This window comes from Hippopotamus amphibius, chromosome 1 (assembly GCF_030028045.1).
Source record: "Hippopotamus amphibius kiboko isolate mHipAmp2 chromosome 1, mHipAmp2.hap2, whole genome shotgun sequence".
Taxonomy (NCBI): domain Eukaryota; kingdom Metazoa; phylum Chordata; class Mammalia; order Artiodactyla; family Hippopotamidae; genus Hippopotamus; species Hippopotamus amphibius.
Window position 1 is genome coordinate 88,557,849 of NC_080186.1, and position 23,164 is coordinate 88,581,012.

At 35.1% G+C, this 23,164-nt stretch overlaps 1 protein-coding gene across 2 annotated transcripts in view; it reads left to right on the top strand.

The window, feature by feature from the left end:
- The first annotated feature begins 75 nt into the window (after window positions 1-75).
- SLC30A7 (solute carrier family 30 member 7) overlaps window positions 76-23,164 on the top strand; it is an 82,987-nt gene continuing 59,898 nt past the window's right edge. The window contains exons 1-5 of one of the 2 annotated variants that reach the window (XM_057747866.1): window positions 76-325; window positions 548-649; window positions 14,057-14,170; window positions 19,025-19,112; window positions 19,774-19,900. In XM_057747866.1, coding sequence (XP_057603849.1) covers window positions 246-325; window positions 548-649; window positions 14,057-14,170; window positions 19,025-19,112; window positions 19,774-19,900 — 511 coding nt within the window. In that variant the 5' untranslated portion in view covers window positions 76-245. Of the gene's footprint in view, window positions 326-547; window positions 650-3,961; window positions 4,034-14,056; window positions 14,171-19,024; window positions 19,113-19,773; window positions 19,901-23,164 lie in introns of those variants that run through there. The other variant, XM_057748674.1, reaches the window with a different exon arrangement.

The window sequence follows — 23,164 nt, forward strand, 5'->3', positions numbered from 1 at the left end:
GCCCACAGCGCGTCCCGCCCTCGGCCCCGCCTTCCCCCTTTCCCGTCCCAGGACGCGTTGCGCGGCCCGGGCCGGAAGTCGGCTGGTTCCCGGGTGTGTGTCTGAGTCTGCCTGTGTCTGGAAGCGGCGCGCGGCCCGGGACTAGCGCTGGGAATTCCCATCCGAGGCGTCACGGCTGTCGCTACCATTACCCACGGAGCCACTACTAGAGGGGAGTAGACCCGGCCCTTCGCCGGGCAGAGAAGATGTTGCCCCTGTCCATCAAGGACGATGAATACAAACCACCCAAGTTCAATCTGTTCGGCAAGATCTCGGGCTGGTTTAGGTGCGGGGACTGTGTTTGCGGGAAGGGGGTGTCCGACAGAAGAGGAAAGGGCCCAGACCTAAGGATGGCCCGAGGTCCGTCCGGGGAGGGAGCGTCAGGGACACCCGCGTTGGTGTGAGGACAGGAACGCGTGAACTGGGAGGGTCCTGAAAGGGGAACCCAGCCTCCGGGCCCGGCACTCCTCTGACTTTCCCGGCTCTGACCCACTTGTGTCATGCTTAGGTCTATCCTGTCGGACAAGACGTCTCGGAACCTGTTTTTCTTCCTGTGCCTGAACCTCTCTTTCGCTTTTGTTGAACTACTCTACGGCATCTGGAGCAACTGGTAACCAAAGGGGAAAACGCTTGGGGCGGAAGCAGGGGGTGAGGGAGACGAAGCACTGTTTGCTTAGTGCCACGTAGCTCATCTCCAGGAGGTTCATTCAGGTCTTGCCTTTGCCACCGCCTCTGCTGCCGAGTTGCTTTCGCATATCCACACCAGCCTGGCACGGTTATATTTCTTAAGCGTGGAGGCCGTCACGTGCAGCAGTTTAGATTTAGGTCCCCGCCTCCTTTTCCCACCCCCTACTCGGTCAAACCGGAGTGACAAGTCCCCTCCTCACTTTGACAGATGGAGAGAGTCTTTTGTCCTTACACACCTTAGCTTTGTCCACTTTCTTGGAATTGGGATAAACTCGTTTCCTGCGACTCTGTGGGGGAGTGGCACTTGGAATTCACCCCCAAAATTCCGAGAGGGAATATTTGAGATGTTCTACTTAATTTGTTACTCGGTTTTGAAACGAGGAGGAGATTTATAAAGGGGATATCCAGAGAAACATGCTTTCATTCTCTTTTAATTTTATGCTGAAACTGTCTCATGATTTCCTCTGGTCTTGACTGCAGTGGAAGATTCCTTATAGTTTTCTAAAAGCTTTACATCTCTTGAGTTGATGGTTTTTGGTGTCACCTTTGGTTGTTTTTGTTTTCGTTTTTAACTGCTTTGGAAAGAGGTATATCCAGTGTAACTGGAAATGCAGTAGTTATCCAGGTGTTTGCTGTTGAATAACTTAAGGGCTTGTAAAATTGTTCAGCTAACGATAAGATCATCTCACTTCTAGGTGTACTGATTCCTCTTTAAAGATCATGCTCATTTGAGAATCTGACAATAGGCAACACTTCAAAATTTTATATAAAACTTAAGTTTTTTCTTGGGTTCCTTGAAGTAGGTCTTGGACCCCAAAATAAGAACCTATACCATTTATGCTTTATTTTCTATTTATTAAATAGACTTAGTCTCTGTCCCTTAAGGTCCATTTTCAGGGAGAATTGCTGTTCTTGATCTTTATCTCTTTTGAGATTGAGCAATGACATTAGGTGTTACCACCAGGTTTTGTGACATGTATACTCTCATATGAAAATGTGGACTTTTAAATTCAGATGTCAGTTCAGTTTTATCAGAAATACTCAGCAGATTTGACGGTTATTGGTTTAGTCACCACTTAAGTGTAAAAGGCATACTGAAACAATAAAATATCAATATATGTAATAACCATTTTTAATCTGGGAATCAGATATATGTGTCCTGTAATATTAACGCCCTTCGATATATTGTAAATGTTAAAAGCACTCTATTGTCTTAGCTTGTATTGAAATAATCATACTTTATTATAAATATGCAATATTTATACTGTATTTTCCTCTTCCACATTGTGGCATATGTGCTGACTGTATCAAGGCTGTATCTTGGTTTGCCTATGTACAGTTTTGCTACAATTACTTTATATTACATTGTATTTCACTATGGCCTTCCATTGCATAAATTACTATGTGAAATGTCTTGTTCAAGAGATTCATATTTGAAGTGCCTAAACCATCTCTTTATGGCAAGTAATTCTTTTGATCTGTAGAGATCTGTTGAGGAAATTAGTAAAACCATTGTTTTCTAAGCCATTAGTCAATATTTATCAATACAAAAGGAAAACATCAGTGATGCATGACTTGTTCTGCCCTCAGGTGGCTTGTTCTTTTAACTTTAGGCCTCTTCTCCAGTTTACTCCCTTTCTTTGTGTTATATCTTACAGATTTGCAGTCTAGCTCTGAACTACTGTCTGTCATGCCTAGATTAATTAGCAGGTATTCGTTATTATGATAATCTCCATGTCCACAATCACTTTTCCCCCCAGTATTAATTTTATCAGTTGATTGGGCATACAAATGTGTTCCTCTTGAAGCCTGGGCAGACTTAGAAATTGCTTGGGCCTTTGCATAATCTGCCTTTTTGTCTTATTTAGGCACCACAAATTTTGGGCCCCTTTGTTGACTGGTCAACAGTTTCTTTATATTACTAGATTATCTCTGTTCCTGAAGGTTCAATTAGATTGTAAATTCCTTGACTAAATTTCTTACCAAAGCTTGTGTTTTGTTTTTTATTTTTGTTATAGACATTTCTGTGTTCCTTTGCATTCTGTAAAAGTTAAGTTCCAAGATGTTATGAAATGCAGATTTTTTTCCATTATGGAATTAAAATATAAAACATTCTTTCTCTTCATGAATAAAAGTTCATAGAAGCATTTGATCTAGTTTCAACAAATGTTAAATAGTTTTGGTTCTTATTCAGTACCTTCATTTTAAATAAGAACAATTATACTTGATTTATATTTTTGATAGTGAAAATGTGTCATCAGTGGAGAGTAGCTGAGCTCTTTGTATATTTTCCCTCATTAAATATCCTGCCTTTTACCTTTCCACAAGAATGTAAACTTTGTTAAAGTGAGATCTTTTCTGTCTTACTTAGGCATCTTAGTACATGGCTCATAATATGCTTAATACGTGTTTGCTGAATGAAAGAATGAAGGAATAATGAATATATGGAATTAATCTACCTATACTAACCATGCTAACTACTCCATTTGGGGTGGGGTAGGGCGGACATTAAACCCCTCCTTTCTCTTATTCTTAGTAGGAAAATGGTAGGAATACCATATGTGATCTTTCCTTCTAGGGTTCTTTTCCTTCTAGCATTTTATTTTCATTTACTTATTTACTGTTGAGTAACTAATCTCAAGGTAGTATGGTATATATAACAGTGCACGGTTAAGGATTAAGTTCTTTCTCAAGTTTTAGAAAAACCCCAAATTAGTGATTGCCTAAACAAGATAAAACTTTATTTCCAAAATGGCTATTAGAGTTTCAGCCATCCCTAGCAGCAGAATGTCCAGAATGAAAAAGTATGTACAGTGTCTTTTAGGGAGACTTATCTGGATGCTAACACACAACACTTTTCACTGATATTTCAGTGGCTAAAATAAACCTTTATCACATGTTCATGTCTAGTTGCAAATGTCATATTTGTTCCAGTCAAGTAGGTGTTCTGCTGAAAGTCAAGGATCTTTCACTAATAAAGGGAATATGTAGGCTCAGGAAATGGGACTAGAAACAGAAATAAGCCAGTCTGACCTCTTCTACAGGTGGAAAGGTATAGAAGGCCCAAGGATTTTTTTTTAGTTTCCACAGTAGCAGAAGAGCCTAGAGGCACCTGTTATCCAAGTATTTTCTTCTATACAGTGATTTTTTCCTTGTATTTTAATAGAGTTTGCTTTTTTTGTTTTTATGCTCTTCTATTTTATATTTACTTCACTGTTAAAATTTTTAATTTCAGTGATATTTCCTACCAAAGCTGTTACAACCATTTTCCCCTTTAGACATAGAGGAAACTCATCTAACTCTAAAGGTAAATGTCTTTATATTAGCAAAGTAATTATTTGTTAAAGAAATGTTTTAGGCCATACCAGTCACTGATTTGGTCCTACTTCTTATATAATATGTCATAGCATATGTTTGTAAAGTAATTCCTTGGTAAAGAAAAATGCTTCTATTAGTTACCTATTTTTCTATATCATTAAAAATTTTAAATATCTGAGACTTTCATCAACTATTCCCTTCTCAAAAGACATTACTTACCAGGTTACGGTGATGACTTTTGCTTTTCTGTAGTTTTATTTTTTACTTTAAAAATGTAGATTTCTATTCCATTTCGCTGAGAATTTTTCTTTACAGTAGGGATTATATGGAATGCAGTGGAGTTGTGGGTTTTTCACTGTAACTCTCATTAGTTTAACAGCTTACACAAATATCAGGATTCTAAGGATTTTCTAATTCTTGCTAATTAAAAGATAGTTAATAGTTTTTTCCCCCTTTCCATCTCATGGAACCCAAGTTGATGATTCCCTATCTTCAATTTTGAATTAATATCTGACAACCACTATAAATATGCTGTTAGCTTAGTTACCAGTAGACCTTCAAAAAATTTTTTATTATGGAAAATGTATATAAAAGTAGAGAGTTTAGTGGACTTCATGTCTCCATCACCCAGCTTTAATGTTTTTTGACGTGTGGCCTATTTCGTTTCATCTTTTATAACTGTCACTGTTGCATTGTTTAAATGCAGAAACGAGTTATAGTATAATTTCTTCCATAACTACTTCAGTTGAATCTAAAAATAAGAGCCCCCCGCTTTAACATAATCTGATGCCATTCTGACCTATAAAAATTAATATCAAATGTCCATTGAGTGAGTGTTCAGATGTCCCTTATTGTCTCATAAATTCTTTTTAAAGTTGATTTCACAAATCAGAATTTAAACAAGATCTGTGGTATTTGGTTGATATGTCTCTTAAGTCTCAATTTATAGTTTCTTTCTCCCTTTCTTCGTTTTTTCCTTCAATAAACCTTAAATAAAATCCCTTTCATAAGCTTCTTTTGCCAGATGTTCTGTTCACATTTATTATATTTTGCTTCAGTGATCAGGTTTCTTTTTTATATCCTAAGAAGTTTTCTTTATTAAAATGTCTTTAGAAAGGGGTCACTTAAAAAAAAGTTTAAAAATACAATTTAGTATTTAGTATTTAAAGATCGGAGCCTAAAACAAGTATGCTGCTTTTAGCAACTAATTTTTCTAATCAAGTTACATTTGGTGTGTAAATCATATAACCTTAAATATTCTTTATGCTGCCTTTATTTTCTAAGGGAATTTATGCCATGTAATTTAGTGATAATTCATAATCAGAAACATTTGCTGATGTTGAAGATGAGCAGCAGAATTGACATTCCTCATGAATACTGTTTTGATATATAGTAGGTGAACAAAGAACTGGAAGTAAAGTTTTTCACATAAGTTTACTTGTATAGTTGCAACTAAGTAATTTTCAAATCATGATACCAGGTTTAAGTGGAAAGATCTCATATCACAATGCTTTAAGACAACATGATGTTCTACCACCTCATAAGAGGGAGTATTTTTTTCAGGTAGAATCATATTTTATGATATGCTAAAAATAAAATAACATTTTAATGAAAATTAAATTTCCTTGAAATTTAAATAAAATTAAAATCTCATTTTGTTGAGTATTAAAATTGCCATGCTATATCTAAGCCTCTTTAAAAGGGAACTTGATTGCTCTAGTGTACAGAAGGTTTACCATTTTTCCCCCACTACTGAGGCAGTGTTTGGTGTCCATTGAATGAATGTTTATAAAATAAATCTGCTATAAAAAAGATAATGTGTATTAATTGTTAGGGCTGCCCTAACAAAATACCACAAGCTGGGTGACTTAAACAACAAAATTTGTTGTCTTGTAGTTCTGGAGCCTAAAAGTCTGAGATTAGGTGTTGGCAGGGTTGGTTTCTTCTGAGGTCTGTGAGGTCGGTTGCTTTGCTAGCAATCTTTTGTGTTCCTTGGCTTGTAGAAGCATCACCTGATCTCTGTCGTATCTTCACTTGGTGGTCTCTCTGTGTACATGTCTTCCTTCAGATTTCCTCTTTTTATAAGGACAGCAGACATACTGGATTTGGGTCCACCTTACTGACTTAATCTTAACAAGTTATGTCTGCAGTGACCCTATTTCCAAATAAGGTCACTTTCTGAGTTACTAGAGATAATAGGACTTCAGATTAGAAATTTTGAGGATATAACTCAACCCATAACAGGTTTTACTAACTATATATGTAGATCAATAAATCAGTAACTTTTAAAATTTGTGTTTATTTAGCATGAATACCTTGCCTTCTACAACTAATTTACAGTTATTTAGAATAAAAGTTTTATATATATATAACATCTTCCAATTAAGAAATAAAGACATTAAAAACCACAAATACAGAGGAAAAAAATAAACCTATTAAATATATAGACTAATGTTGTTACCAAAATTGTCTTTTGAATTTAGTTATGAAATCAAGGCAGGGTGGGTAAAAATTCTCAGGTTTTACTGCAACAACACAACTATATCGTTTTATCAGAATAGAGAGATAGTTTTCTGAAACCAGATTTTCCGAATAGCTTACCATATCGGTCCTTTATCAGAGCATAGAAAACAAACTTGTAAACAATGTCTTTATTAGTTTTATAACACATTACAGAGATATTCTTCAAATGGCCCTTTCACACCTCAAAATATAATTAAATTAAATTTACAGTGTTACAAAATTATTAAGGGCCAAATGTGTAGTTTTACAGTGATCTAACTATCCAGGGAAAATGTTAAAGTAACTGTAAATCTGAGAAGATTGCTTGCATAGCAAGAGCCTTACCTTGTCCTCCTCAGCTATCAGTTTTCTCATTCAGCCTTTTCATGTATTCACTCGTTCTTGTTCTGCTTTGAGTTAGGTATCAGATAAGCGTAGACAGTACTTAAACTATCTTATGCACCTATATATATTTGAAGAAAATGTACAAGGTTCGTGATAAAACTTAAGACATTTTCAAAATACTTTATAATGATTTTTGAGAAATTTATAAATTTTTGTTCCTTTCTGTGTGGGTGAGTAATGTGCTTTACTTCCGTTTCTAATTTTATAATATCCTAAATTATAAGGAAATTTAAAAACTGCTTTTTCTACTTCAGTGAAGAATGTTTTTGACTTTTAGTTTGTAGCACTTACAATTGAAGAAAGCTCTAGCATGTAACCAAATATTGAGAGCTATGGGTCATGCTGGGAACACTAGATATTATAAGGTATTAATGATAACATAGTAATTTATTACTGGTAATAATGGGAATATCGATGTGGCTTTAATGTGACAAGCACTGTGATAAGTGTTTCAAGTGTATTAATTCACTTATAACATTTATGACACTTTCTACTGTTACCTGTTTAAATGATAGCTAAATTGATGTCCAAAGTAGTTAAGCAACCTGACAGTCACAGAACTAGTAAATGGTAGAGCTGGGATTTGAACCCAGATACTCTGACTTCAGAAGTAGTGCTCTTAACCATTCTGATACTTCTTGTTTTTTAGAGATCGAGTAGTTGTTATGCTTGTTTTCAGAATATTTCTGTTGACCCATCTTAAAGTTCGCTGATTTCTTTCCTCAGCTGCATCCAGTCCACTGATAGGCCAGTTGGAAGAATTCTTCATCTCTGACACCTTGTTTTTTGTTTTTCACATTTCCACTTAATTTTTTTTTCCTTCCCATTTTTTCTGCTGAAATTTCTCATTGATTCATGCATTTTTTCCACATTTTCCATAGATCCTTTAATATATTAATTATAGTTCCGATCATTCCAGTATCTGGGCCAGTGTCTTGGTCTGGTTCCCTTGACTGCTTTATTTCTTCACAATGAGTTATTTTCTTGCTGTTTTTTGTGTTTCTTGAAAGTTTTGGCAGAGGCTGGACATTGTGAGTAAAGAGTAGTCGATTTTGAGGTAATAGTATTTGTGATTAGGAATAGGCATGTGTCTTCTGTCAGGCAATTAGGCCTTTTACTTGCAGCATGCGTCACATGCATGTGTCACAGAAGCTGTCTCTCCGTGCTCAATGTGCCCTCCCCCTGCTGCACTATAGACTGCTATTGATTGTTACTCACTGTGAGGTTTGTGGTGAGGGCGAAGGGGCGTTCATTAACTAGACCAAGACTCAGTCTTAGGTAGGCCCTGTGAGCCTGGGCCTCAACGGTATGTTTTTGTTTGTTTGTTTGTTAACATTTATCCCTTTCTTTTGTGACAGCCAAAGTCTGTCACATATATGTAGATGGTCTCGGTGAGAGTGAGTTTCCTGCTCCTTCTTTGGTCATAGCAGAATACCTGCTTTGTGTTGGTATAGGATCCTCTGCACAGTAGGATTTCCTGCCCCACCCCGCCTTTAGTGGCTTTTTTTTTTTTAAGCATATATAATACGAATCTTTAACATCATAAATAATATGTCACTTTGTGTATCTTGTAAGAACTTTATAATAATACACTTCCATTTCTTTCTATCCTGTGTGCTATTATTGTCACACATTTTATGTTTATGTAAACCCCACAGTATACAGTGTTCCTATTTTGGCTTTATACTGGAGGTTAGCAAACCTTTTATGTTGACATGACAGCAGATAGTAAATATTTTAGGCTTTAAGGGTCATAAGGTCTCTGTCACAGTTTCTCCATTCTACTGTTACAGCACAGAAGTATCCATAGACAATGTATAAGTAGATGAGCATAACTGTATTTCAGTAAAACTTTATTGACAAAAATGAATGGTGGTCCACATTTGGCCTGTGGGCCATAGCTTGCTGACCCTGCCTTAGATTGTCAGATATCTTTTTTTAAAATAGCTTTGTTGAGATATAATTTATATACCTTAAAATTCTCCCATTTATAGTATACTGTTGAATGGCTCTTAGTATAGTATTCACACAGTTGTAAAACCATCACAACAAGCCATATTGGAACATTTTTATTACTGCAAAAGAAAACCTTGCACCCCTAGCCATCACCCTCCAATCCCCTCATCTCCTGATCTGCCCCAATTCTGGACAGTCACTAATCTACTTTCTGTCTCTATGTATTTGCCTGTTCTGAATATTTCATATAAATGGGATCATTTGCATGTGATCTTTTTATGACAGTTTATTTCACTTAGCATAATGATTTCAAGGGTTATCCATGTTCTGCACGTATCAGTATTTCATTTATTTGTATTGCCAAATAATATTCCAGCAGCATGTGAGGGTTCCAGTTTCTCCACCAACACTTCTGATTATCAGGCTTTTTCTGTTGTAGTCATCATAATGGATGTGAAGTTGTTTCTCATTGTTTTGATTTGCATTTCCCTGCATTGTGGTTAATGATGTTGAGTAACTTTTCTAGTGCTGATTGGCCATTTGTATGTCTTCTTTGGAGAAATGTCCATTCAGATCTTTTGTTCATTTAAAAAATTGGATAATTTCTCTTTTTGAAGAGTTTTAAGAGTTCTTCATGTATTCTGGATACAAGCCCCTTGTCAGATATATGATTGGCAGATGCTTTCTCCCACTTGTGCATTGTCATTTCACTTTCTTGATATTGTCCTTTGAAGCATAAAAGTTTTAAAATTTCAATGATGTCCAGTCTGTTACTCTTTTTTCTTTTGTTGCCTGTGCTTTTGATATCATGTGTAAGAAACCATTGCCTAATCCAAGATTGTGAATACTTTAGCTTTTATGTTTAGGTCTTTGATCCATTTTAGGTTAATTTTTGTGTATAATATGAAGGGTCAAAAGTCATCAGCACCATTTGTTGCAAACACTGTTCTTTCCACGGTTGAACTATCTTGGCATCCTTGTCAGCAAACAATTGACCATAGGTGTGTGAGGGTTTATTTCTGAACTCTAAATTCTATTCCATTAATCTATATGTTTATTCTTATCCCAGTACCACATTGTTTTGATTACTGTAGCTTTATAATAAGTTTTTTTTAATGGACTTGCTTATTTTTTTTTATTGGAATATAATTGCTTTACACTCTTGTACCAGTTTTTGAGGTACACCAAAGTCAATCAGCTGTATTTATACACATATCCCCATATTCCCTCCCTCGACTTTCGCCCACCCTCCCCATCCCTATAATAAGTTTTGAAATTGGGAAGTATGAGTCCTCCAACTTTGCTTTTCTTTTTCAATATAGTTTTGGCTATTCTATATCTCTTGCTTTTCCAAATGAATTTTAAGATCAGCCTGTCAATTTCTCCAAAGAGATCAGCTGGGATTTTGATAGTGAGTTGAATCTGTAGATCAATTGGGGAAGTATTGCCATCTTAACAGTATTGTCTTCTGATCCATAAACATGGATGTCTTTCCATTTATTTAGGTCTTTAATTTTTTTTCCAGCAATATTTTATAGTTTCCAGAGTATAGCTTTTGCACTTTTTTTAAAAAATTTTATTCTTTTTTTTTATTTTCATAAATTTATTTATTTATTTAATTTATTGGCTGTGCTGGGTCTTCGTTGCTGCACACGGGCTTTCTCTAGTTGCTGAGAACGGGGCCTACTCTTCATTGTGGTGTGCAGGCTCCTCATTGCCGTGGCTTCTCTTGTTGTGGAGCACGGGCTCTAGGCATGTGGATTTCAGTAGTTGCGGCACATGGGCTCAGTAGTTGTGGCTCACGGGCTCTAGAGTGCAGGCTCAATAGTTGTGGCGCATGGGCTTAGTTGCTGCGTGGCATGTGGAATCTTCCCAGGGCAGGGCTTGAACCTATGTCCCCTGCATTGGCAGGCGGATTCTTTACCACTGCGCCACCTAGGAAGTCCCTGCATGTTTTTTGTGTTGAATTTATTCCTAATTATTTTATTCTTTTTGATACTAAATGGAAATTTTTTTGTTTCATTTTTGTGCATCACTAATGTATAGGAATATAATTCATTTTTGTATGTTGATCTTGTATGCTGCAGCCTTGCCAAACTTTTATTAGTTCTGAAGTTTTTTAGTAGAGTCCTTAAGATTTTTTATATACAAGATCATTTGCAAATAGAGATAGTTTTACTCCTTCCCTTCCAGTCTGGGTGCCTTTTATTTCATTTCCTGCCTTATTGCCTTTGTTACACCCTCCAGTACAATGTTAAATAGGAATGGTGAAGGGACATTTTTATCTTGTACCTGATCTTAAGGGAAAGCATTCAGTCTTTGGCCACTAGTGATGCTAATGTTAGCTGTGGGGTTTTTGTAGATGCCATTTATCAGTTCAGGAAGTTCCCTCTACTTCAAGTTTGTTGAGTGTTTTCATCATAAAAGTGTTGGATTTTGTGAAATGCTTTTCTGCATCTATTAAGTTGATTGTGTGGTTTTTGTCCTTCATTCCATTGATATGATGTATTTTATTGATTGATTTTCATATAGTTAACCAACCTTGCATTGTTGGGATAAATTCCACTTGGTTGTGGTGTATACCCTTTTTTCATATATTGCTGAACTTAATTTGCTAGTATTTTGTTGAAGATTCTCGTGTGTATTTTCAAAAAATACTGGTCTGTAGTTTATTTTCTCGTGATGTCTTTTGTCTGATGGTGGTATCAGGGTAATACTTATACAATGAGTTGGGAAGTATTCCTTCAAATTCTGTATTTTGGAAGAGTTTGTAAGGGATTGATATTTATTGTTCTTTAAATGTTTGGTAGGATTTACCAGTGAAACCATCTGGGCCTAGGCTTTTCTTTGTTGGAAGTTTTAAAATTATTAATTTAATCTGTTTACTTGTTATAAATCTATTAAAATTTTTTTTGACTCAGTTTTGCTAGATTGTTTCTAGGAATTTGTCTGTTTCATCTAAGTTATCTAATTTGTTGGTTTATATTTAGTTCATAGTATTTTCTTATAATTCTTCTAATTTTTATGAAGTCAGTAGTAGTATCTCACTTTCAGTGCTGATTTTAGTAATTTGAGCCCTTTCTCTTTTTTCTTGGTCAGTTTATTTAAAGGTTGTGAATTTTACTGATAGTTCCAAAGAACCAACTTTCAGTTTATTGTTTTTTCCTCTTTTTTTCTATTGTCAATAATCTTTTAAAGATACTAAAAGTTAGAAAAATTACTTTTAATATTTTCCCATGTATTTATCATTTTTCAGTGATCATCATACAAATCTAAGTTTCTATCTGGTATCACGTTTGTACTTAAAGAACTTTTTATTCTTGTAGTTCAGATCTGCCGGCAGAGAATTCTCTCAGTTTTGATTGTCTGGAAAAGTCTGTTTTGTCTTAATTTTTGAAAGATATTTTGCTAGACACAGAATTTTAGGTTGAGACTTTTTTTTCTTTCAGTACTTTGAAGACATTGCTTCATTGCCTTCTGCCTTAAGTAGTTTCTGATGCAAAATGTGCTATTAATCTTATCTTTGTTTTTCTATATCCAGTTTTTCTTTCTTTTTTGTGTGTGGCTATTTTCAAGATTTTCTCTTTCTGTTTAGTGTTGAGCAATTTTTGAGGTATGTAGGATTTTTCCCCTTGCAAGAACTTCATTAAGCTTCTTGATTATGTGATTTGGTTTTTGATTTTTTATTTTTCATTAATTTTGGAAAACTCTTCAAGCATTTTCTCTTTAAATACTTTTTCTACCCTATTCTTTCTTTTCTATGAGAATCTAAATACATGTATTTTAGTCTCTTTGACACTTTAATAGATTTTGAATGTTCTGTTCTGGTTTTTTGGGGGGAGGGGTACGGGGGAGGGTTTTTTTCTTTCTTTCTTTTTCTTCTTTGTATTTTACTTTGGATAATTGTTTTGGCCTGATTCTCTGTCTGTGTCCTGTCTTCTCAGAAGCCTGTGCATATTATTTTTAATCTTCAATATTATGATATTTTAAAAGTTTTTATCATTTCCATTTGATTATAGTTTCTACCTCTATGGAAAGTCCCCATTTCTTCATAAATTTTCTCCAGCTTTGTACCACATCCTTTAACATATTAATCATATTTGTTTTAAAGTCCCTATTCCAATCTAATTTCTGGGACTTTTCTGCTTCTGATTCTGTTGACTGTTTTAGTTCTTGACAGTGGGTCTTATTATTTTTTTCCCTTGATCTTGTTATGTGCCTTATGAATATTTATTGAGTGCTAGATATTATGTTTAAAAGAATAATAGAGACTGAGGTTAGTAGTATTTATGCCAAGAAATGTGCATACTTTTTTTTTTTTTTTTGGTCAGGCCACCAGTGTGGGGGTTTTGAACCCATCTGGTCAATAGTTGAACAGGGCTTTTGTATTTTGGTATTGCTAGTTAATTTCAACAAGCCACAGACTTAAGATTTTTCCAGTGGCTTCTACCACCTTGTGCTTAGTGTAGGATTTGGAATACCGGGGTTTTTTTCAGTGTTCTTGTTCCACTCTCAGCTTTCAGCAAGCCCTGCGTATCTGACCACAAGGGAGTCTCTCTTTGCTGTTGCTTGACTCTCAGAGATAGATTGCTGTTGTCTTTTACTGTAGGCAAGGCTTTGGTTGGGGAAGAGTGGGGATGAGTATTTGGTTCTTCTCTTGCAGCCTCAGTATTAGACAGGCCTTTTACCCCTGAGTGTCAGCCTGGGTGTTATTAATGTTCCTATCCCTTCCCCCGGCCTTGTATCGAGAAAAGGAGCAAGGGTCCTCTCCTTTTCCAACAGCAGACCTTTGCTTTGTATCAGTGTAAGAACCTGGGCCCAAACTGGCTTCAGCCTTGCCCCCAGTAGCAGATGGCTGTTTTTTCTGTCTCTCTTTCATTGACAGCTGACATTTGCTAGTCATCAGAGGGTGGTCAGATTCCTAACCTTCTTTCAGTAGCAGCTGGGCTTTTTCTTTGGCAAGGGCTGTGAGGGTTTCTTCTTAGACGCTTAAAAATTATCTTTAGTATTTTTCAATATGTTGTATTTTAATGTTGTCTTTTTAGAAGATTAATTCCTGATGAATAGAGACTGGATCTTAGATTTTTAGAGAAGGATAACTACTGTTTGGTTATTATTATAATATGCCAATGTGTTTGTTCTTTTCCAGCTTAGGTTTGATTTCCGACTCTTTTCACATGTTTTTCGATAGCACTGCCATTTTGGCTGGATTGGCAGCGTCTGTTATTTCAAAGTGGAGAGATAATGATGCCTTCTCTTACGGGTAAGACTTTTTAAAAATGTTTTTATTGAAGTATAAGTAATACAGAAAATAACACATAAATCTCAAGCTCAGTGGATTTTCACAGTTGAATACACTTATGTAACTTGAACCCTTGAAACCCCCTCATGCCTCCTCCTAGTTCTTTAACACTCAACTTCCCGCTTTCCTAATTCCATAGGTTCATTTTGCCTGTTCTTGGACAATATATAATTGGAATCTATATGTATTTTTATTTTTTTCTTTGCGTGTAAGTTCTTTTGCATCTTTATTTTACCAGAAATTTTCAGGTGAGGTTGTTACTGGATAGGGAAATTTCTTAACTCTTAACCTATTTTTTTTTTTTTTTTAAAGAGGAGAAGAAGAAAAAGTTTCAGTATATGAAAATGGTCGTTTCTTTATTTTTCTTTTTTGGTTGATATTTTGCTTACTTATTGTCTTCAGCTCTGCTTTTATGTAAAATACTTCTTCTACCTTTGCTGAATTTGAACAATTAACCAAATATTTGGAAAGTGCTTTTATGCTGAAGGGACTTGATCTGAACATCTGGTCTCACTTCTGAGCCTGGTAACCTTAGAGGCAGAGTTTGCATTTTGCCATCTCTGATTGGGGGGGAACAATGAAGTTTCCATTATTTGATTTACTCTGCCTGAGTGTTTTCTTTTTTTCTTTTTTTCTTTTCTTTTTTTTTTTTTTTTTGAGCTCATGGTCTGTTTTACAGTGTAATTATGTTTATGTGTAAGTAGCTCTCAGAATAATATCCTCTTTCTCTCTCTTTTCCACCCACTTTCTCGTTCCTGCCCCCCCGCCATGCTTACTTATTGGCCCTTGTGCTCTGTCTTTTCCCCACCACCTCCCTCTCCCCTGTGAGTGCTGTCTTGCACTCCCTTTGCTGTCTTTCCTGTTTTCACTCCATCTCTCATTCTTGTCCCCATCCTCATACTCATTCTCTCCCTTTTATTTCTCCTAAACTCCCTTCTACCCTTTCTTGTTCTTTCTCTCTAGTTACTTGGGTCTGTGCTCGTGGTCTTTTTCTCTCCCTCTCCCTTCTCCTCACCACAGTCTCTCGTTCTCCCTCCCTCACATCTTTTCTCTTGTTCTTTGCTTGTTCCCTCTATGCTCTACCACTGTATCCCTCAGCCTCTTTCTTATCCCCTCTTCCCCACCCCTTAACCTCTTCAGCTGTAGGTTTTTTTCTTTTTCTCTCCCTTTCCCAGGCTCTCTTTCCTTCTCTCACTGATTCTCCTTCCCTGAGCACTTCCTTTCCTGTGCAGTTTCTCTCATCCTTTTCTCTTCGTTCACATCCACTCTCTTACATGCACTGTCTCTTGTGTTCCTGGTTCTCTCTTCTCCTTGTGCCCCCCCACTACTTCCTCTTTCTTTCTAGCTTTGCTTTTGTTCTTGAGTGAGCACACACTCTGCTTCTTGCATGTGCTCTTGTTCTCTTCAGGTGTTTATGGAGGGTCCACTATGATTCAAGTACTTTGTTGCTTGTAATAATATAAAATGAATAAGACATGACTTCTGCTTGGGAGGAACTTGTAGTCTGATGGGGAAACAGTTCTGTAAAAATACCGTGATAACTGTTATACATTGTGTGACAAGTGCTAAAAGAGAAATGTGTGAAATTCCGTGACAGAACTTGCTGATTTGGGGTATAACCCAATGATATGGTTACTTGTAAAATCGTAAAAAGCGAGACAAAAAATACTAATTATATTACTTTTGTAGGGCAAGAAATCCTGTTAATCTATAAATCCAAACAGCTTGAAAGCTCAGAAAAGAACCTATTCCATGGCACTATGTAATCAAAAGATTCTTAAGTATATTTTGAATTACTAAAGAAAGGTTGTATGTGAAGTTATAATTTTGTGTGGGAAAATTATTAATTCATACATATTTTATATAAAAAAATCTAATTAGAATGTGTTATTAGCAGTCTTTCTGGATAAACAGTAATTAACTAAAAATTCTCCTCAGTTCCTTAATTCTTAGGGTATCTATTGTTTTCTGTTTAGAGTGCATAATCTCCTGGTATAAGATGGTTTTTAGAAATAGCTTTGAATACCTTCAGTACCATAGCAGATTTTACTAATTCAGCTTTAAGATATATGAGAGTAATATTCTTGCCACTTTTTAATTTGTTTATTCTGTCTTCTCCTTATTTGCTTTTTTTTTCTTTTGAGAAGGGAAAAATTAGGGGATAAAAGCTGATGTAACGTTTGAAACTATTAGTAATTTGTAGTAGTAAATAGCAGCAGTAAATACAGATGCCAGTATAACAAAATGGCACTGAGTAGGCTAAGCCAGTGACGAATCCCCAAACCTCCAATTCAATATGATCACAATAGCAGACTGACGTCAACAGAAGAAACAATAGGAGGAATCTGAGAGAGAAAAAGACTTTTCGGTATTTTTTATGTAAAGTCATCTCTGTGTCTTGTCACACTCCAATCTTGAAATAGGAAAGCTAGAATAAAAATAATACACATCTGATAGGTAGATAGATGCATATGTACATGCTTATATACATATGTACATATACTTGTGTCTTTTTTGCCCTGGCTGAAGAATCCAGATACCGTCATTCTTAAATAGACAATAGCACATTCATGGATCATATGTTTTAATTCTAAGACAGTCTGTTCAAGTAAACACCGTCATTTGGAAAAGCAAGTGTGTCTAGATTTCACAAGTTTTTCATTTTAATCCCGCAGTCAAATTTAGCAAATATATTAAACCTGATTAAAATCACTTTAGCCCAACGATTTATCAGAATCTATGGAGCACCTACTAAGCTAAACATTAGGGTCAAAAAGATGCCTGAAAAACACTCTTGCCTTTGATCTTGAAATCTAGTGGAACTCAAGGACAAAAGGCTTTCAATCAAGCATTAGCTATGGGATTAGAAGGTTGGGTTAAAAGAAAAGGCTTTTTGTTTTTTGCCAGTAACGCTGCTGATGTGTTAGGTAAATTCCTAAGTGTGGATTGGGGAAAGCAGGCAGTGAATTCTTTGAATATAATGAAAAAAAAAGTGTATGCTTTGACAAATAATATATTAATTTAATTCACTTATATGTATTAGAAGGTAGACATATGCATTACTTCTAAGTGTAGAGATATATACTATGTAGGAATGTACTTGACAGGGCAAGCTCCAACATAACCATATAGAATATATTTTAAAGAGTTTGTTCCTTTTACTTTTAAAATATTTTTGCAGTGAAAATTGTATTATCTAGAAATTAACATACGAGGGTAAGTCAAAAATTATCTGCACTCTGGCTGTAGAATTCATTTTAATTAACTTTTAGAAAAGACAGATACATCATTTTTTCACATAATCTCCTTGCTTTTCAATACACTTTGTCCATCTGTCAACAAGCTTTCGTATTCCCTTATTAAAAAGTGTTTTAGGCTGAGCTGTGAGCCATGAACGCACCGCTGTCTTCACTTCTTCATCAGAAGTGAGTCTTTGTCCACATAGGGCTGCTTTCAGGGGACCAAACAGGTGAAAGTCCGATGGAGCAAGATCAGGACTATAGGGAAGATGCTGTAACACCTCAAAACGAAGTTTTTGCAGAGTGTCAACAGTGTGGGCAGAAGTGTGTGGACATGCATTGTCATGCAAGATCACCACGCCCTTAGGTAGCAATCCTCTCTGTTTAATCTGAAGTTTAGGCTTCAGCTCTGTCCATTCATACACACTTCTTTGAGACAGAACACTTTCTCCATACTGTGCACGAAGTCTTTGATAAATGACGCACCAGGTACACCCTCAGACCACAAAAAACTAATCACTGCATGCTGCTCTTGTTTCATGCAGATCACAAGTGGGGCATCCATTTTTGCTCGCACCACAGTTACAAATGAACTAATGTAACATGTTCACACCTGCACAGCAGTGACTGGGGAGACAGTAGCCTTGAACAGAAAGCACTAATAAGACAGTGCGGCCAACAGAAGTTGTGAATAATTTTTGACTCAACCTTGTAGAAAGCTAGAAAGTCTAGCTTTTTGATGATCCTGTAACATTGTTTAAGGACCAGAGAGTGATTAACTGCTGCCAGCACCCTTTGAATAATGTCTGAACATGTAAAACTGCCAAGTTAAAGTTGTTTCTAATGACTTTAACTAGCCAAATATGCCTCATGGGAAAATAAAATCTTTCCCCAATGCTTCACACAGGTAGGAAGCAGAAAGCTTCAGAAGTCCATGGAAAAAAAGACAGGTATTTAAAAAATAGTTTAATTAGAATTATGTGAAGCTAGAATTGATTCTAAAAATAGGTAATTGAAAAGTTTTTGTTAAATTTATTAATATTAGAAGAAGAGTGATAGAAATATAAATCTCAAGTTGTCTCTGGGATAATTCAGAAATAAATATATTTTCCTTCAGTCAAAGCTCCACTTGCCAAAGATTTGAAAGCTGTACAAAGCAGAAAGCATATAAGCTATAAAACCCCCTTTTTCAAACTCTCTTCTTCTACTTTTTATCTTTGTATTCTTCCTTCTTTGCCCACCTATCTGGTCCTGTTCTTCCTTCTCCAGTGGCAGCTTGAGATTTATATTTCTGTGAAAGGTCTCTCTAAACCTACTTACTCTAAAAGAGTCTTTTGATTGGCTTGTAGAAATGTATATATTTTATGGAATTCTGTTAAGCATAACTCATAATAATTAAATTTATTTTCTCAATTTTATGATATGTGTACAATAAAACATACTATACTATAAACACTGGGACTTTGTTGGCTACTTATAACCATATAGTATGGTTTAGGACCTCTCAATATATGTAAAATATGATTTGATTTTTAAGAAATAACTTAATTCAGTTGTTTACTTTGCTCTTCTTTAGGTATGTTAGAGCAGAAGTCCTGGCTGGCTTTGTCAATGGCCTGTTTTTGATCTTCACTGCTTTTTTTATTTTCTCAGAAGGAGTTGAGGTATAGTAGATAATAATTAGAGTCAGTAAATTACGTTTCTGTAATGAAAATGTTTACTAACTGAAGATATATGTAATAGAGCTATTTTTCACACTATCATTAAGTATTTATTGAAGCCAGTCTTGGATTAGATAAAATATTATGTGTGTACAGGAGGAACTTACAAAATAATTGAAAAAATTATATGTGAAACTACTTGAAATTGAAAACAAATAATAGTGCTTTACAAGCTGTGAATGAAGTATTGACACTTTATGAAAAGGAAACACACAATCCTGGTAGTGAGGTCTGTTGGGACGAGTTCTTAAAATAGAATCTGAGGATTTTGCCAGTGAATCTTTAATATTTCGTGTAGTAAAACAAGTAAAGAGAAAATGTAAAGATTAAGTAACTTAATGACAATATTTTAAGATTCCAAAGAAGGGTGGTTTTAGTCCAAATAGTCATGCCTTTAAATGTATTTATTTAAAAATAGTGATTGTTACCTTTTCTGCAGCATGAGAGCAATGGTTTTCTTTCTGTTAACTGTTTTGGCAGATAAAATTTTGGAGTGTTTAATTCTGAAAATAACTAAAAATTTTTAAAAATTGCTTTTTGTTTTTACCAGTTGATCAGTCAGAAATTATATCAATGCAATTTGTTTGTATTCTGTGTTTTCTAGAGAGCATTAGCCCCTCCAGATGTACACCATGAGCGATTGCTTCTTGTTTCAATTCTTGGGTTTGTGGTAAACCTAGTAGGAATATTTGTTTTCAAGCATGGAGGTCATGGACATTCTCATGGCTCTGGTATGATGGTTAGAACGCTTTGTTTCTTCATTTCTGGTTTCTGTCATAATTATTCACTTTTGAAAGTTAATAATTTTTAAAGTGTAACCCTATACTGACTTTTAATAACACAAGTTATATGTTAGTAGACTCATATTAATGTCTTCCTGAACCATCCTTCCCACTTCTCCATGTCCCTCCCTTTTAGTGGCTTCTCAGAGTTACACATATTATCAGCTTGGTGTGGATACCTCCAGACCTCTAGCTCATCTGTTTAGTATGATATCATTTATATAAAACAAACAAATATCAAAACCACAATACCAACCTAGTTACTAAAAAATTACAGTGTATGGGGGATATGAAATTTATCATATAATCTGTCTTTGAAATCCTTCCTCGTGGTATCCATCAGTGTACCTTTTCTTGTTAACAGACACACAAAACTCCATGGTGTGGGTTACCATGGTTTATTTAACCAGTCTTCTATGGATTTAAGTCGTTTCTAGTTTTTCACACTTCCATCTGAAGATATTCTTGTGAACACAGACAAGTGTTTCTCCAGAGCTGTGCTGTGCTATACAGTAGTCATTAGTCACATGTGACTATTTAAGTTTAAATTATCATTAATTAAATTTAATAAAATTAAGAATTCAGTTCCTCAGTTATACTAATGACATTTCAAGTGCTCAGTAGCCACATAGGGCTGCCATTTGGACAGCAAATATAGAAGATTTCCATCATCACAGAAAGTTCTTTGAATTTCATTGTGCTGGAATATGAGTAGACTTGCTGGGACACAGAATATCTGGTTTTTAGTTTCAATAGACGTTAGCAATTTGCCCTCCAAATGACTCATTCACATTTACCCCAGCAAAAAATGCAAGTACCAGTATTCTCTCATCCATATCAAAACTTAATGTTTTGGGTTTAAAACCATTTTGCTGATATTTTGATAAAAATGGTATCTCATTTTATTTGGTATTTCTTTGCCTTGTAGTGTGGTTAAAAATCTTTCTGTATGTTTTTAGGCCATCATTCAGATTTTTTTCTTTTTTTTGGAATTCCCCCCCCCCCCCCTTTTTTGGCCTGTTTTTCTTATTGCTAATCCACTTACAAACATTTTTAATATATTTTGCATACTAATTCTTTGTTTTATGTGTTACAAATAACTTTTCCCAGGCTATGGCTTATCTATTTAAGCTTTTATATAGGGGTCTTTAATTTGGATATAGTCTAGTTTTTCTGTCATATACTTTGTGGTATCTTTTCTGCTTTATTTAAGGAGTTTTCTACCTCTGGGTCATTAACATATTCTCTTATTAATACTGTGAAAATTTTTCTTTTATGGTTTTTCCCATCTACTTTGTAATTTATTTTTGTAATGGGGTGAGTTAGGACTTTTTTTTTCTCAGTGTGAATAAGCATTTTTCCAAGTACCATGTATTAATCTGCTCTTTATATCATTGATATAAGAGGACACTTTTACCCTGTATTAAATTGCTTTATATATTAGATCTGGCCTGTTTATTTTTGGCCCCCCCACTGGAATAATTGCTGTAAACTTTGTGTTTTAATACCTGGTAGTGTTGGTCCCATCTCTCTCTCTCTCTCTTTTTTTACTCCAAAGTTGTTTGGGCCTATCTTGCTCATTTGGTATTTTTCATCAGCTAGTCAAGTTTTATGGAAAATCTTTTGTGGATTTGATTGGGAATTTATGTTTAATTGTGGAGAATTAACATTTTACATTTTGAATCCTTTATTTAATTGTCTTAGGCATTTTAGTAAAGATCTTTATATTTTTCATTTGGTTCATTTATAGGTATTTGAAAAGTTTTTCTTACTATAAGAATGAAGACTATTATTCCTGCTTGTCTTAATTACATAGCCAGGACCTCTAGCACAGTGTTCATTGGAAATACTTATAGCTTATATCATTGTGTCATCCTGAATAATCACCTGGGTAGCTTTTAAAGAAAGCTGATACCCAGGTTTAATCCCAGAATATTTATATCAGAATCCCTGGAGGAAGAGACCCAAACATCAGCATGTTTTGAGGCTCTCCAGTAACTTTAATATGCTGTAAAGGTTCAGAACCATTGCTTTAATAAAAGAATGCTGCTAAAGTTTTACCATTGGGTCTGATGTTTGTGGTCTGTTTCTGATAAAACTGCTTTATCAAGTTAAAGATATTTCTTTTTTTCCTGCATCTATTGAAGTAATCATTTTTTTTCTTGCTTTAGTTAATTTAAAATTAGTAATTACATTCATAGATTTTCTCATGATGAACCATCCTTAAATTTGGGGGTTAAAATTTAGGTCTGCAATCCATTTTGTTCAATTTTTGTGTATGGTGTGAGGTCTGGGTCCAATGTCATTTTCTTGTATATAAATGTCTGCTTGTCTCAACAGAATTTGTTGAAAAGATTGTTTTTCCTCATTGAATTGTCTTGGAACCCTTATCAACAATCAATTAAGAGTTTACATATGGACTCTCAGTTCTATTTCATGGATCTATATGTTTGTCCTTATGCCAGTACCATGCAGTCTTGATTAATGTAGCTTTTGGTTATATTTTGAAATTGGAACATGTAAATTGTCCAACTTTATTCTTTTTTAAGGTTGTTTTGGCTACTCTGGTTCCCTTCTTGCATTTCCATATAAATTTTAGGATCAGTTTGTCAATTTCTGCCCCAAAAAAGGCAGCTGGGGTTTTGATAGGAATTGTATTGAATCTGTAGATCAATTTGGGCTTTATTATCATCTTAGCAATGTTAAGTCTCTTGATCCATGAATGTGGGATGCCTTTCCATTTATTTGTAGTTTCTTTACTTTCTTGCAGCAATGTTTTGTAGTTGTTAAGGTGCAAGTCTCGCACTTGTTTTGTTAACTTACTTGTAGGGCGTTTTTTTTTGTTTTTTATTTTTTTGGCTGCCATTATAAGTGGGGTTGTTGTTCTTAATTCCATTTTTGGATTGCAAAATGGGATAAGGGATACAGCTCATTTTGTATATTGATCTTGTGTCCTGCCACATTGCTGAAATAGTTCATTGTTCTAACAGGCTTTTAATGGATTGTTTAGAATTTTCTAAATACAAGCATACCTAATTTTATTGTTTTGCAGATTTTGTATTTTTTACAAATTGAAGGTTTGTGGCAACCTTGCATCAAACAAGTCTATCAGTACTATTTTTCCAACACTATTTGCTTACTTCATGTCTCTGTGTCTCATTTTGGTAATTCTTGCAATGTATCAAACTTTTTCATTATTATTATGATATGATG